Raw genomic sequence first — 15214 nt, 5'->3', positions numbered from 1 at the left:
GGGAACCCGCCTGTGGGAGCACAGCTCAGCCTGCTGGGAGGCAGGCTTTATTCTCCACACTGAATAAAGTGGGTGCTCCTCAGCTGTGAGTGTTGTCAGGCTCAGACACACCCTGGTCCCCAAACCTGTCCCAGGGGCACAGCCACCATCCCTCAGGGCGGGCAGACACAGGACAGACACACGGACACTGTTGAACCGCAGCTTTAATACCCTGGGTGGCCTCTGCCTGCCAGGAACTTGGTACAAATTTGGGGGGGGTGTCCCCCTTTTGGGGAGCAAGTGAAGGTTCCCACAGTCCCTGGCTGTTGTGCAGACACTGTGCCAGGAAGGGGAAATGGGGCCCGAGAACAGCAGGGCTCCAGGCAGGGCCAGCCTGGAAAACCGTGGAGGTGGGAGAGACCCAGGGAAGCAGCACCAGGAATGGCAGGGATCGAGCAGCATCCATGGGAGCTGAAACAGCACCAGTGCCAAGCTGGGCTGGCAGGAGGCACTGCCAGGGCATTCCCAGGCCACTGTGGTGTGGGGAAGCAGCTTGAGGACAAGGGACACAGAGTCCCAGAATCATTTATGTGGGAAAAGACCTCTGGGATCATGGAGTCAAACCTGTAACCCAACATCACCCTGTCACCTGGACCATGGCATTGAGTGCCATGTCCTGTCCCTAAACACCTCCAGTGGTGGTGACTGCACCACCTCACTGGGCAGCCCCTGCCAGTATTTAATCACTCCTTCTGTGAAGAAATCATTCCTAAGGTCCAACCTGAACCTCCCCTGGCACAAGGGGTTCAGGACCCCCCTAAAGCTGGGCATGCCTGATGCCATGGGAGCCCCATGGCACAGAGCCTGGCTGGATTGGAGCAGGGCAGTTTCCCTGTGGAAACAGGAGCAGGGTGCTCTCCCCCTCAGCACTCCTTGGGGGATCCTTGGAGCTGTGCACCAGGAATGATTCCAGCCCTGAGGAAGGTCTGGGGCTGCCCAGACACGGGGGAGGAGGCAGTGACTATGTGACTCCATAGTACAGGTGCACAGCCAGGCCAATGCACGCCACAGCCACGAAGAAGAGGAGGGTGAGCTGCAGGTTGAGGAGGGCAACAGAGAGGAGAGCATTGACCAGGATGGAGCAGGAGATGATGAAGAGCCTGGTGATGTTGCTGCTGTGCTTCATCACCACGGACATGATGAGGCCATTCAGAGCCTGGCTGAACACAACCAGCAGCACCCACGGGGAGAAGCCCTCCAGGAACCCACCCTCCATGCCAGTCCACAGGGATCCCATCAGGTTGAGCAGCACCCCAAAGAAGTACAGGAAGATGTTCTGCAGGCCGAGGGGCAGCGCCTGGCTCTTCAGGATGGCTTCAGTGTAGACAGCAGAGAGGCCCGAGATGAGGCAGTACACGGAGAGCAGCAGCAGCCCCACGGGGGTGACGTGCAGGCGCGTCCCTGCGGTGTCCCCGTGTCCCCGCAGCCCCCCGCAGCTGTAGGTGACACCGGCGGCCAGCAGCAGCAGCAGGGCCAGCCAGCGGCGCGGGCCCAGGCGCCGCCGCAAGAGGAGGCTGTAGAGCAGCGCCGTGCTGACGATCTTCAGGTTACTGAGCACCTGGAAGGTGCTGGGGTCCATGAAGAGCTGCATGTGCACCACCAGGTTGTTGTTGGCGGCGTAGAGCAGGGCGGAGAGGGCGAAGGGCGCAGCGTGGCGCCAGGACAGCGCCGCCGGCAGAGGCTCCCGCGCCCCCGGCAGCAGCGACAGCACCGACAGCAACAGCTTGGTCAGCTCCACCAGCACCACCACGGACGTGGAGCTGAAGGGGATGGCCCCATCCACCTTGCACAGGGTCAGCAGGGGGGCGTGGGAGCCGTAGATGGCCACAGAGAGTAGCAGCAGCAGAGCCCACAGCCCCCTGTGGAGCAGCCCGTCGGCAGAGCCAGCAGCGTTCCCAAACACCCCCATGTCGGGTGGGAAGCAGGGAGTGAGCTGCTGCCAGCAGAGAGGCCACACAGACTCTCACCCTGCAACATGGAACAGATCAAATACCGAGAATTTAATGAGCCTGATTCAAGCAGGATGTTCCCTGCAACACTGGTGATGCAGCAGGTGAGCAGGGTGCTGTCTCTGGTTAGGAGGAAAACTACAGGCCTTCCTGAGAAGCCACACAAAGCACAGGGCACACGGGTGACCAGGCACAGCAGCCCCTCAGTCCACAGGGAAAGGTAAGGGGAAAAGGCAGCTGGCAGCCCCTCAGTGCTCTCAAGCTGCTGTGGGTTAGTGCAGTGATCACTGCTGCCATGGTGCCCAACAAACACCCATCACCAGCCCCCTGATGTGTGGCAGTGGTGTGGTGCAAAACGCTTTTCCAGGGAAAAGAAGGGTACAGGTTCTGTGCCTCCCAGAGCCCTAGGGGTGCTCTGTGCCTGCTACCTAAGGAGCACGGTTCCTGCAGTCCCTGCTGCCTCCGGGCTCCTCCTCGCTAGTCCCGACCTTTTTTCAGTGAATTCACATAGTCCCGAATCGTCTTCTCAACGTTGGGCACGGCATAGTTCTGGGCGGCGTAAATCCCGGTGCAGGTGCCGGCCACGAAGCCCAGGACGGCGGAGAAGCGGAGCTTGGCCACCAGGTATCCCGCCAGGAAACCTTTGAGCAAGGGCGACGCCAGCAGCGATCCGTCCTGAAGGGAGAGCGCAGTGAGGCACCGGGGAAGGGGCGAGACAGGACATACCCCAGGGATGAGTTTTTACCCTGGGATTTGTTTTTCCCCCCACCAGTCCCTCTCAGAGGGCGCGGCGCGCCCGCCCTCACCCCGCACGTTACCTGCCCCACGCCGGCCTGCACCTCGTCCTCCACCCTGCGCTGCAGGCTCTCCAGCTGCCCCTTCAGGAAGGCGAGGTCCTTCAGCTTAGGCAGCGAGTCCTGCGGGAGACACGGAGGTGATTCCCGCCCCCCGTCCCGCGGGAGGAACCGGCGCGGCCTCCCCGCAGCCCCGGCGGCCCCTCAGCCCCGGCCCGGCCCGGCCCGGCCCGCTCACCTTATCGTCCGCCATCTTGGCGCCGCCGCCGCCCGCCGCTGATTGGCTGGCGGGGAGGCACGTGACACCTCCGCCGCTGATTGGTTGTCATGGGGGCAGTGACTCCTCCCGCGCGTCCCTTCCCGCCACGGAGGCGGAACCCGGCGCTGATTGGCTGGAGCGGAGTCACGTGACGCCCCCCGCTCCCTCACACCGCTCGGCCGGCGCCATCTTGGGGGGGCGGTGGTGGGTCTTGAGGCGCTGCCTGGGTTCAGCTCGGTACCGGCCCCGCCGGGCACCCGCACCTCCGGGCCAGGCTGACAGAGCTCATGGCCGCCCCTAACTCCGTCAGGGCTTCCAGGACCCAGCCACCGTGTCGCCCCTGGGGGCAGCATGGATGGAGGTCCCAAGTTCTGCAGTTTCCCTGGGCTGTTCCTCCGTGAGGAGTCTGGTCCAGTCCCGCGCTTGGCCAGTGGTTTATGTCTGAAGCTGTGCAACTGAGCCTTTATATGGCTTTGTCCTTCAGGATTAAGAATGGCAACTCAAAAATATTTCTATAAATAAAATAATGTTTGAAAGGATTATGCTAAAAGATCTTATTCTGGATTCTTTACCACACAGTGTAGGTAGCTCTAGCTACTAGAGCAGTGCAATACATCTGAAGCAATACTAATAGTAAAGGGTATTAAAAGTAGTAAAGTGATTACTGAACAGACATTGATGCTTTTCACCAATCTCAGTGCCTGTGGGAGTCCCTCTGATGGGCACTCCTCAGCTCCTGGGCAGAATTTTCACATACCCTCCTAGAAATAAAAGAATAAGGAAAGAACAAGAATTACTTCAGAGTTCTTTTCCAACGCAGATGATTCTGTGATCATCCAATCCACCCAACAACATAGCCCTGCCAATCCAAAAAAGTATTAAAAAGCTGGCAGCTCCCACAAGCCACACCCAGATGTGTTTGGAACATTTCAGGGATGGTGACTCCAGCATGGCCTGGGCACCCTGGCACAGTGCTCGACCCTTTCAGTGAAGAACTCCTCAGTATCCAGTCCCTGGCACCCTGGCACAGTGTTTGCCCACCCTCTCAGTGAAGAACTTCTCAATATCCAGTCACTGGCACAGTACTCGACTGTCACTATAGGACATGAAACAGCACGAGAGCACACACTGCTGCTCTCAAGTTGAAGAAAAGGGAAGTTTATTTTGTGACTCTAACATTTATAGTTTTCCAAAAGTGACAATGGATTGGAGGGTGAAAGTGCCACCTCTTCAATGACACTGGACAAACCAACAGTCCATCAAATTTCTCCTCCTCCATAAAAGAATGCAATACAATAAGTTATTTACAGAAAGTGTGTGAGAAAGTTCGTTACAAGAATGTAAACATCAGAAAGCTTAGAAAATCTTAAAAAATCAGGGTGACACTCGACCCTTTCAGTGAAGAACTTCTCCTCAATACCCAGTCCCTGGCACAACCTGGGGCTGTTGCACCTCTGGTGAGAGCCCAGAGCCCCTTGGAGCTGTGCTGGGGCCACGCTCCAGCTGACACAGCTGCTGAAGGTTCCAGTGAAACCCTGACTGCAGCACTTCCAGCTTGGAAAACAGGCCCTGCAGAACTGCAGGCACAGCTGAGCAACTGTGGGGAATGTTGGTTTCAGAGGCTTGGCACAGTTTGATTAAAGCCTGTGGTGCTGGGGGTTATGTGTGTGATACTCTCGAGGCAGCTCCGTGAAGCCTTCTGGGCTGTGGGGCTGCTGCTCTCCAAGTTAATTTCGATACATTCCCAGTGTATGTTACACTGCTCCCCCTGAGCACTGGGAAAAGGAAAAAAAGGGACTCGGAGGCAATGCCAGGTGCAGCCCAAAGAAGCAGCATTAATATTGTTATTAATATTAATAGCCAGTTTAAATCCAACCATTGCTGAAGGCTGAGCTGCTGTTTCCTTGCTTTGCAGGATTCCAAACTTTACCCAGAGGCAGGTGTGCATTTAGTGACATTTTCCTCAGCCACCTCAAACCAGCTGCTTTTCAAGCAGGGTTTTTACTTCATGAAAGGATGAAATTAAATGAAATCATAAAATAAAATAAAATAAAAATAAAGTGGTGTGAGTGAGGGCAAGGGCCTTTCTTGCAACACAATCACAGCACTTGAAAAGTGCCACTTAGTGCAAGGCTGACTTGGAAAATGTGGGTGTTGGTAAAAAACATGTGAGGGCAGCAGAGCCCTGTGATCAGTCACTGCTGTCACCTCCAGAGAGGTCATACCATGGCCAGCCTCACCAGCTGTAATACAACATGGCAGAGAGGAGGTTTATATTGGCTGCTGAGAAGGAATTGCTCCCTGTGAGGGTGGGCAGGCCCTGGCACAGGGTGCCCAGAGCAGCTGTGGCTGCCCCATCCCTGGCAGTGCCCAAGGCCAGGCTGGACAGGGCTTGGAGCAGCCTGGGATGGTGGAAGGTGTCCCAGCCACGGCAGGGGTGGAATGAAATGAGCTTTAAGGTCCCTTCCACCCCAACCCATTCTGGGATCCCTTGAAGATGAGTTTTTCTAGGTCAGGGTGGGGACTGAGCCCCTGCCCTCGGAGGGTCAGTGAGGGAGCTCAGCCCTCAGGTCACACACCAAGGCTCAGTGCTGTGTGGGGCAGCATGGATGGGTCACTGCTGCTGGTTCCTGGGATTTCTGGTGGGAAACAGCTAGGATGTGAGGGAGGGCTGGGAGAAGCTCTGTCCTTGCTGTGTCTAAGCTGAGCCAGGCCCCAGCCCTGGCTGGAGGGAGGATGCAGCCATTCCGTGCCTTGCTCAGCAGGATCCTGGCTGTGAACCTCCCTCCCTGCTGCACCTGGGACCTGCTGGGTTGTGGTGGGCCCTGGACCTGCTCAGAACCCCTTGCTGAGGCATTGCTGCTCCCCATGGACCAGGATGGGTCTGCCTCCAACCTGAGAGCCCTGAGTCAGAGTCAGACCTGCTGTGGGATGCTGTGATTAGCACTAAAACTGAGCTATTGGTGCTGTTGGAGAGCTCAAGGGGAAGCTGGTTAGCCTGTGTTGGCCAGCTTAGCAGCAAGCTGCCACTTCTGAGGTTTGATTTTCCTGCCTGTGATCCAGCCCTGCCTCCAGTTCCTGCTGCCAGCAAAGGCTTTCACCTTGGCCCTGGCTGTGCCCTTGAGCTGAGCCTTTGGCTGGCAGCACGGCTGCTGCTTAACGAGGTTGTGCTGGCAGATTTCCTCTGGGCTTGTGCCTGCCTTTCAACCTGTCCCCTTCTAGTATGGCCTGAGCTTATCAGCATCTCCAGCCCAGCCTGGCTGCAGTGATGGACGAGATAAGAAGTTTCCACGTGAGGAGGGAGCAGGGCATCAAGGAGGGCACAGAGCTGTGCCCCACAGGGAAGGGTTTGAAGGTGTGAGCCCTGGGGGGCTGCAGTGGCTTTGCTGCTCACACAGCTGCTCCTGGCTGTTCCTGTATTGCTGAGCTCGACCCTGACACGTTTCCTTTGCATCTCAGCAGGTGCCCACAGCATTTGCTCTGTGCCCTTGGGAACGCTGCTCAGGTGACCAGGACCCACATCCTGCCCACACCCCAGGGCCAGACCCCCACTCAGCTCCCTGCTCTCTACCAGGTCCCTCACCTGCTGTCTTCCTCTCCAGTCAGTCCAGCACCAGAACTTGGCACATCCTGGAGGGCTCAGCAATGATTTCTCATTCCTCTGCAAACCAGCTGCCTCTGTGCAGTGGCCTTTGCTGTCCCAACCCTCCCTTCACAGCCCTTTCATCTGTCATTTTTGCCATTTTTGCACAGATGCAGTACCCAGAGATTAGGCTGCAGATTAAGGTTTTACTGCATCCTGAAATGGGTTCCAATTCCCAGTCCCAGCAGGACCAACATGCAGCCAAATCTCTCCTGAAAGCTCACTGAGAGATCTCCCACCATGTTCTCCCATGTGCATGAAAGGTGGAGTCCTATATATACAGCCCAGGGGAGGCACCTGGAATTCTGTGTCCAGTTCTGGTCCCTCTTGACAAGAATGACATTGAGGGGCTGCAGCATGTCCAGAAAATTGAGCTGGGGAAAGATCTGGGGCACAAGATGAGGAGCAGCTGAGAGGGGACTCAGCCTGGAGAAAAGGAGAATCCGGCAGCACCATCTCCCTCTCTACAACTCCTTAACAGCCAGGTGGGGCTCTGCTCCCAGAGAACAAGGCACAGCACCAGAGGAAAAGGCCTCAAACTGCCCCAGGGGAGGTTCAGTTTGCACATCAGGAAGAATTTATTCACTGAAAACGTGATCAGGTGTTGGAATGGGCTGTGCAGGACAGTCACTGTCCCCTGGAAATACTAAAAACCACATGGATGTGGCACCTGGGGACACAGGTTAGTGGTGGCCTTGGCAGTGCTGGGTTAATGGCTGGATTTGATGACCTTAGAGGGCCTTGCCAGCCTTAGTGAATCCAGGGTTCTGTGATTCTGAAAGGAGCTGGGCAGCCCAGGGCAGGAGCAAGGCTGTTGTGTCAGCTCCAGCCTGTGCCTGCCCAGCATCTCCCCATCCTGGGTGAGCCTGCTCTGCCACCAACACTTCTGGTCAGGCTGGAGCTCCCCTGCAAGTCCTGCCCAGGCTCCCTGTGCCTGCAGAACTGCCCCATCACTCTGGCCACTGGGGCTGGGTGTGTTTGTGCCAGCACACACAGGCACACTTGTGGCTGGCATTTCCAAAGCCCCATCCAACACCACAACATATCACAGAATCATGGAATATCCTGGGCTGGAAGGGACCTACATCATCCAGGCCATGTCCTGGCCCTGCAGACACCCCACAATCCCACCCTGTCCCTGATAGCATCACCCAAGTGCTCCTGGAGCTCTGCTCTGGCAGCCTTAGGGCCATGACCATTCCCTGTTCAGTGCCCAACCACCCTCTGAAGGAAAAACCTTTTCCCATCCCACATGGGGCTGCACATTGTGTCCAAAATTTAAGATACTGCAACTTGTCCCAGAGAGAAAAGTGCTTTATATGGCACAAATTAAAACAGATAAAAAAACAATACACCCACAGAAGAACATCAGAGCTGTACATAACAAAGAAAATGGGAAGCATGTCACAGGGCTGTGGGCTGAGTCAGCTGCTCCAGTAACCGTGGTGCACAGGAGGTTGGAATGGGAGCTGGGGCTTGCAGCCATGGGTAGCTCCAGGAGGAAGGGGGCTGGGGAAGGCTGAGCCAGGCCCCAGGGGCACTGAGGGGCTGTGTCAGAAGCCATCAGTGCGCAGGGGCTGGGGCAGGTCTGACACACTGATCTGCAGGTTGAGCTCTGCCGAGTCCAGGGCCGTGGATGGGCTGGGTGGGTGGCTCTGCTCCTGCACGGAGATCTCCTCGTGGTGCTCCTGCCGCAGGTGCCACACGATCTCTCTGGACAAAAAGTGGGACTCTGCTTCTTCTGGCTCTGGAACAGAAGAAAGACAAACCTTCCTTCACTGCTTGTCCTCAGGCAGAGCTCTGGGCAGGGAGCAAAGTCTCTGTGAGATGCCCCAAATGTGCACTATTTCCTGCACAATCAAAATACAGCTTTTACTTCCCACTTTCTGCCTGGCAGAGGGGAAAAGTTCAAACACAAAGTGAGGGGAGGAGTGTAAAATTACAGGCACTATGTGCTGCATTCCCGGTAGTGCTTGTGATGGGAACTGCATCGCTGCATGGAAATGCTTCTCCCCATCAGGGAGAGTTTCCTCTGAAAAAAACGACATTCATTAAAGCAAGATGCTGATTTCATCTGCTGGAGGTGAGGAGATGGGAGATGAAAAGATGATGGGAATGAGAGAGAGCCTCACTCCCTCCCATCCCCTGTCAGCAGGAATGGCACAGAGCCAGCACACACTCATCCCTCTGCTGGGGAGGGCGTGACAGCCCCAGCAACTTCCAGGAACATCAACAGTGAGGGAGCGGCTGCCCTGGAGCCTCTGTTACACTGTTATATCCGGGATCCTCTGTTACACTCAATGCTGGCGGCACACAGCTTGTCCCAGGTCCCCTTGGGGGCTTCAGCTGGGACAACCAGTGCTGCCACCACCTCCCCTGCTCCTCAGACCCACAGCAAGAAGTCCTTAGAATTATGGAATCATGGAATACCCTGAGCTGGAAGAGATCCACAAGGATCATCCAGTCCAGCTCCTGGCCCTGCACAGACACCGTGTCCCAGAGCTTTGTCCAAAGCCCCCTGGAGCTCTGGCAGCCCTGGGGCTGGGCCCATTCCCTGGGGAGCCTGGGCAGTGCCTGACCACCTGCTGGGGCTAGAACCTATTCCTGATACCCACACTAAATCCCCTGTTACAGCTCCACTTGTTCCCTCGGGTCCTGTCCCTGGTCCCAGGGAGAAGAGATTGGAGCTGTCCCTCAGCAGGAGCTGCAGCCTCCAGTGAGGTCTGACCTCAGTGTCAGAGCAGCTCAGCAGTTCCTCGGCAGCTCCTCTGGGCCCTTCATCATCCCCGTGTCCATCTTTTGGACACTCCCTAACAGCTTTAGATCTTTCTCATATTGTGGTGCCCAGACCTGCCCCAGGGCTCCAGGTGAGGCTGCCCCAGCCCAGAACAGAGTGTGACAATGCCCTCCCTCACCCAGCCAGGGATGCCAGGCTCAGTGACATTCCTATTTCATGGGGGAATGCAGCCCCTCCCTTCCTCCCATGGCAGCAGAGGCCACCATGGCCCCTGGCTGGGGACATCAGCTGAGCCCTGCTCAGACACTGATCCCTCCGCTCAGGGCTGCAAGAGCACAGCCACTGTCCTGGGCACCCCAGCCCCTTTGCCCTCACTCACCCTCGTAGGCAATGAGCCTGTATGTGTCTGCACACTCCTTGGAGCCTCTCAGGATCTCCTCCAGGGTCCTGTAGAACAGCTTGGCCTGCTCCAGGCGCTCCTCCCGGCTGAAGGCAGCACACTCATCCTGGGACATGGCGTACAGGGTCTGCAGGGGGGTGGCATATTCCACAGCACAGTGCCAGAGCTGCAGGGGTGGGAGGACAAGATATGGGGACAGGAGGACTGGCAAAGGACTGCTGGGAGACCCTGGCACTGGGCACAGCACTCAGGACCTCTCAGCTCCTTGGCCTGCCCTGCACTGGGAACACTGGGACAGTGTTCTGCCTCATGCAGAGCAGAAAAAGAGTAGCTGGCCTGACAGGTCCAGGTGTCCCCTCTGCCAGGTGGGCTCAGGGAGCTGCCTTTGCCCATGGGGGGCAGCCACAGTGCTCCCAAGAGCAGCCTGGAGGGTGATCTTCCCCATGGAATTTGGTCCCTAGGGAGACATCCCTTCCCTGTGATCACACCTTCTTGTGGCTTTCTGCTATACACAGGAAAGTGGAGGGACAGCAATCTTTGCTCTGTGTGACCAGTGACCAATCTTTGCTCTCTGTGACCAGTGACAGGACCCAGGGAAGGGCTGGAGCTGTGTCAGGGCAGGGTTAGGTTGGATTTCAGGACAAGGTTCTTCCCCCAGAGGGTGCTGGGGGCACTGAACAGGGAATGGTCACAGCCCCCAGGCTGCCAGAGCTCCAGGAGCTCTTGGACAATGCTCCCAGGCACGGGGGGGGATTGTTGGGGTGTCTGTGCAGGCCCAGGCATTGGACTTGATAATCTTTGTGGGTCCCTTCCAACCCAGCATATTTTGTGATTCCATTATTCTAAGTCTGAGCATCCTAACAGAGAGATGGAGGGCACAGCACAAACATTGGAAAGGTGCAGGCACAGCTGGAAGGAGGCTGAGCAAAGAAACCCAGAGAAATCTGATAAAGCCATAAACATGCCAAGGAGGAGTGGTGTTACCAGTGAGTCTTACACTGGGTAAACTGGAAAGTTGAATGGAGTGAATTAGAAGGAAGAGGGATGTGATCCCAGGTGAATGCAGAGGAGCAGGAAGTTCCCAGCCTTGGCAGGCAGTTCCTGCCCTGGGGCAGGTGCCTTCCATGGGCCCTGCTCACTGTGAGGGACTGGGCAGGAAGCTGAGGGGCAAATATTACTGGAAGGCCAGGTGCAGGCTCAGAGCTGCTGGAGCTCCCGGGGAGCAGAGTGACTCAGCAGCAGCCTGGCAGAAGGAACACAGCATCAGTGTGTGCAGCACAGCAGGAAAAACCCTGGCTGACTGTGCTTCCCCCAGAGCAGGGCACAGAAGCTCAGGGTCCCTGCAGGCTGGGCTTTAAAAACTGCAGCTCAGAGCTCAGCCACTGCCAAAGGGCAAAGCAGGGCACCCAGGTGAGGAGCAGAGCTCTGCCAATGTCTCCGTGCACAGCACCAGGGTGTTCCCTCCTCCTGGGGGAAGGGACAGGGGCCAGTCTGCCCAGAGGTGTGGGAGGAGATGAATGCACTGTGAGCTGGAGAGATTTAGGGCTCACCAGCCTAGAAAAGGGTGACTGGGGAAAGGAGGGAGTCAAATAATCACACACACAGATATCTTGGAGCACCCCTTCACAACACAAGGAAATATCCATCCTATGGGAAGTGATGCTCTGTAGCCCACATCTGCTTTTCCCTGCTCAGTTTTCTGCTGTTTTCTGGGCTTCACTCAGCTCCAGGAGGGGCTAAGCCTGCTCACCATCCCTGCAGCTGAGCCTGGGGGAGGCAGCCAGCAGGAAGGGCTACAGGAATGGGATCTCTCCATCTCATGGAAGCCTGGTGAAAGCTGAGAGTTTCTAACAGGAGAGGTGACAGTCTCCTGGGTTGCAGACATCTTTTTGTGAAAGATTTAGGATTTTCCTGCTGAAGCTGAGAAGTTTCAGCAACAAATGTAAACAATGATTATCTGCTGCTGTGGAATGCAACAGGTCCACCTGTGATTGGCCTCTCTTGGGTGTTTATAATTAATGGCCAATAAAGAGCTATCTCAGACAGAGACCGAGAGAGCTGCCTTTGTTATTTATTCTTTTCTATTCTATTTTTGGCTTAGCTAGCCTTCTGAAGAAATCTTTTCCTTCTATTTCTTTTTAGTGTAGTTATAATGTAATATATATATCATAAAATAATAAATCAAGCCTTCTGAATATGGAGTCAACATTCTTGTCTCTTGCCTCATCCAAAAACCCCTGTGAACACGGTCACACTCCTGTCCTTAGGGCCACTTCTGGGGCCAGCAAAGCTTTTGGGATGATGCTCCCAATGCTGCTCTCAGCATACCTGGTTTTCTTCATCTGTGATTGCATAGAGGCTGTGTTTGTAGACCCTCTTTTTGATGCCAGCCCGGGCCAGGGTGGTTTCAGTGAGCTCTGTCACATACTGGATATTGCTGTCAGCTTTCTCCAGGTCATCATAGATATCACAGCTCAGAGGGATCAAGATGTGGAGCTTCCAGGTCTTCTTGCATGCTGGCAGGTTGGGATTGGCTCTGCTGAATTCCTCCATGGACTTTTTCACCCCTGGTGGAAGAGAGCATCAGGCAGAGGTGCCTGGTGTGAGTACAGCTGCATTCTGCCTTGCTCCCCATTCCCTGCTAACACTGTAAAAGTGGGAGGATTGTTATTAGCAGCTATTTCTATCTGTAGGCATGGGAATGCAGGGAAACAGCTACGTACGTGGCAGGACTATTTTTAGGTACCCAACATAAAAGGACCAGGCAAGCCCATGAGCAACGTTCTGCTTGGACCTCTCGGACATCTCAGACATCTCCACTGCTGAGGGCTTCTGTGGAGGGAAGGACAGACAGACCAGGGATGACAGCTGCCACCTGGGCCCTTCTGCCACAGTCAGTTCTCCACAGGATTGGAGAACTCCAAAGAGATCTGGAGAGTGAACAGCCCCACCAGCCCTTTCCCCCACCGTGCAGGGCAGAGCCCCCACACAGCCCCCACAGAGGAGGGAAGTGGGGCTGGAGTGAGCCAGGCATTTCCCTGGTTGCACCTTCCCCTGGGATCCTGTGTCCCAGTGCAACTTGTGCATCTGCCTTGTGTCACAGACATCTTTTCTTAAAAATCCTTTCTTTAGGATTTTTCCCCTTACTGAGAAGCTGTGGCCTCAGGACCAAAATATAAACAATGGTTATCTGCTGCTGTGGAATGCAACAGGTGCATCTGTGATTGGTTGTGTGGATGTTTGGATTTACTGACCACTCACGGCAGAGCTGGTCTCGCTTTCTGCTGAGACACAGACCTTTGTTATTCACTCCTTTTCTATTCTTAGCTTAGCTAGCCTTCTGAGAACTTTTCCTTTTATTTCTTTTAGTATAGTTGTAATGTAATATATATCATAAAATAATAAATCAAGCCTTCTGAACATGAGGTCAACATTATCACCTCTCTCTTCACCCTGAAAACCCCTGTGACCACTGTGACAGCCCTGTGCTTCCAGCATGGGAGAGGAGACACCCCAGGGCCTGGTGGTGGGGTTCCCAATGGCCTCTGCCAGCTCTGTCTGTGCATTTGGGTGGAGATGGGTGTCCTGTCCCACAGGCGCCTGACAGAAGCACCCTCTGCACCCTGTGTGACCCTTTCAGCACCGCTGGGGCACAGCAGAGCCCTCCCACTGCTGCAGAGGCACCTGGGGCTTGGCTCTGCTCCCACACCACACTGAGAACTGAGAACACACAGGCTCTGCTTTTCCCTCAAGCACCAGTTTGACTGGGAGATTTAAAATATCCCATTTTTTTTGTGTCAGGGGGGCCATGCCATTCCCTGGAATGGTTGTGCTCATTAGGAGACAGCCTTGCCCTCCTAATGCCAACACTCCTGGCAGCACAGGGCCAGGGAGATCAGCTCTGCAGGGCTGGGCTGAGAGGCTGGACATGCAGAGGCCATATAGAGCTGGCTGTGTGCCCCCATGGCTGCTCAGGGCTGAAGGGTTCCCCAGGCAGCCAGGGGAATGGTTCCCAGGGCAGGCTGGGGAAGGGTTCCCAGGGCAGGCTGAGGGTGTGGGAGCCTTACCCGGATCCCCAGGGCGAGGATGAGGAGCTGGCACAGACTGGCCAGGATGAGGTGGAGGCCAAGTTGCTGCCCATCACCAAAGAGTGCCACGTAGGCTGAGCCACAGACGAGCAGCATGGGCCCATGCCAGTGTGGGGGGAAGCAGGAGCTCAGGGCCCTCCAGAAGCTGCCGTGGTGCCTGGGGAGGACAGGGAGACAGAAGTCAGGCTGTGGCCACCTACCCACCCTCAGCAGCCGTGGCTGGGGCTGTTCCCATCTCCTGGGGGCCACCAACCTTCCAGAGCACTACAGAGCTGTGTGGGACCCTGCTCAGCACACCCCAGTGCCCCCAGGCAGGAGAGAGCTTGGGTGTCCTGGAGCACCCGTGGGACTCAGAGGGAGCAGATGGATGGAATGTCACCCTGGGCAGCAAAGGGAGACAAGAGCCCCTGCCCTCCAGCACTGGGTGGTGGGGAAAGGCTGGAGGACAAGATCTGTTCCACAGGGAAAGGGCACAAGGAGAGGAGACATCCATGGACAACTGGGAGAACTGGGCAGGTGGGACAGGGAGCAGGAGATGAGAGGGACAGGAGGGTGACAGAGGGCAGCATGTGCTGCCGGGCACAGCACATCATTGCCGCAGAGGGCACGTGTGGGCACAGAGACAGGAGCAAACCCCAGCACATCCCCAGGGTGCAATGCCCTTGTCCAGGGCGGTCCCAGGAGCGCCGCAGGCGGGCAGCCAGCCCCGCTGCCTCACCTGGAGTCCAGGTGGAAGATCTCCTCGGCCAGGTAGCAGGCGCCCTTGAGCAGCTCGCCGGCCTGCAGGGTGGCGAAGTGGAGGGCGAGGCTGCGGGCGGTGGGCACGAGGGGCTGCCCGGCCAGGAGCAGAGCCCCGGCACAGAGCGCCAGCAGCACGAGCACGGCGCGCTGCGCCCGCCCGGCCCGGGCCCGCGGGATCAGCGGGGCACAGCGCGGCCGCCGCGGCTCCCGGGACATCTGCGGGGGTCAGCGGGGTCAGCAGCGGCCTGTCCCCGGTGCCCAGAGCTGCAGCTCGTCCTCAGCGCCCGCGGCAGCACTGTGGGAGCGGATAAGAGCACATCAGGGATGCGTGCGCCCGGCGCTCACTGAACATCCCAAAGCCACAACTCTTCGGGGAGGCTCCCCTGCGCTTCCCGCCTTCGGGCTGTCCCCTGTGCCCACAGGGGCTCGGCAGGACACAGCCTGGCTGTCACCCCGCTCCCGGACGGTGCCAGCCCGCCCTGCTCCGCAGCCACTCTCTGGCCGCACTCACCGGAGCAGTTTCCAGCCGCCAGCCCCGGGATTCCTGCGCTGCGGCTCCCGGGC

The 15214-nt window shown here is 56.8% G+C and overlaps 3 protein-coding genes across 3 annotated transcripts; all 3 read right to left on the bottom strand.

Annotated features, from left to right (window-relative positions):
- Positions 1-247: 247 nt before the first annotated feature.
- On the bottom strand, positions 248-1995 carry LOC131564770 (probable UDP-sugar transporter protein SLC35A4). The gene has a single exon (XM_058815348.1). The coding sequence runs from the start codon at positions 1946-1948 to the stop codon at positions 1001-1003; it is 948 nt and encodes a 315-aa protein (XP_058671331.1). The 5' UTR covers positions 1949-1995; the 3' UTR covers positions 248-1000.
- A 23-nt stretch (positions 1996-2018) lies between these two features.
- Positions 2019-3066, bottom strand: SLC35A4 (solute carrier family 35 member A4). Its single transcript, XM_058815350.1, has 3 exons — positions 3021-3066; positions 2807-2905; positions 2019-2663 (listed from the first exon to the last, which is right to left on the bottom strand). Exons 1-3 carry the CDS (start codon positions 3033-3035, stop codon positions 2466-2468), a joined length of 312 nt encoding a protein of 103 aa, XP_058671333.1. The 5' UTR covers positions 3036-3066; the 3' UTR covers positions 2019-2465.
- A 5023-nt stretch (positions 3067-8089) lies between these two features.
- Positions 8090-14866, bottom strand: STING1 (stimulator of interferon response cGAMP interactor 1). The gene is made up of 6 exons (XM_058815493.1): positions 14628-14866; positions 13889-14066; positions 12545-12653; positions 12150-12388; positions 9801-9987; positions 8090-8431 (listed from the first exon to the last, which is right to left on the bottom strand). Exons 1-6 carry the CDS (start codon positions 14864-14866, stop codon positions 8238-8240), a joined length of 1146 nt encoding a protein of 381 aa, XP_058671476.1. The 3' UTR covers positions 8090-8237.
- Between the last annotated feature and the right edge of the window lie 348 nt (positions 14867-15214).

Source organism: Ammospiza caudacuta, chromosome 16 (assembly GCF_027887145.1).
Source record: "Ammospiza caudacuta isolate bAmmCau1 chromosome 16, bAmmCau1.pri, whole genome shotgun sequence".
Lineage (NCBI taxonomy): Eukaryota > Metazoa > Chordata > Aves > Passeriformes > Passerellidae > Ammospiza > Ammospiza caudacuta.
This window is presented reverse-complemented; position numbering and strand designations above follow the sequence as displayed.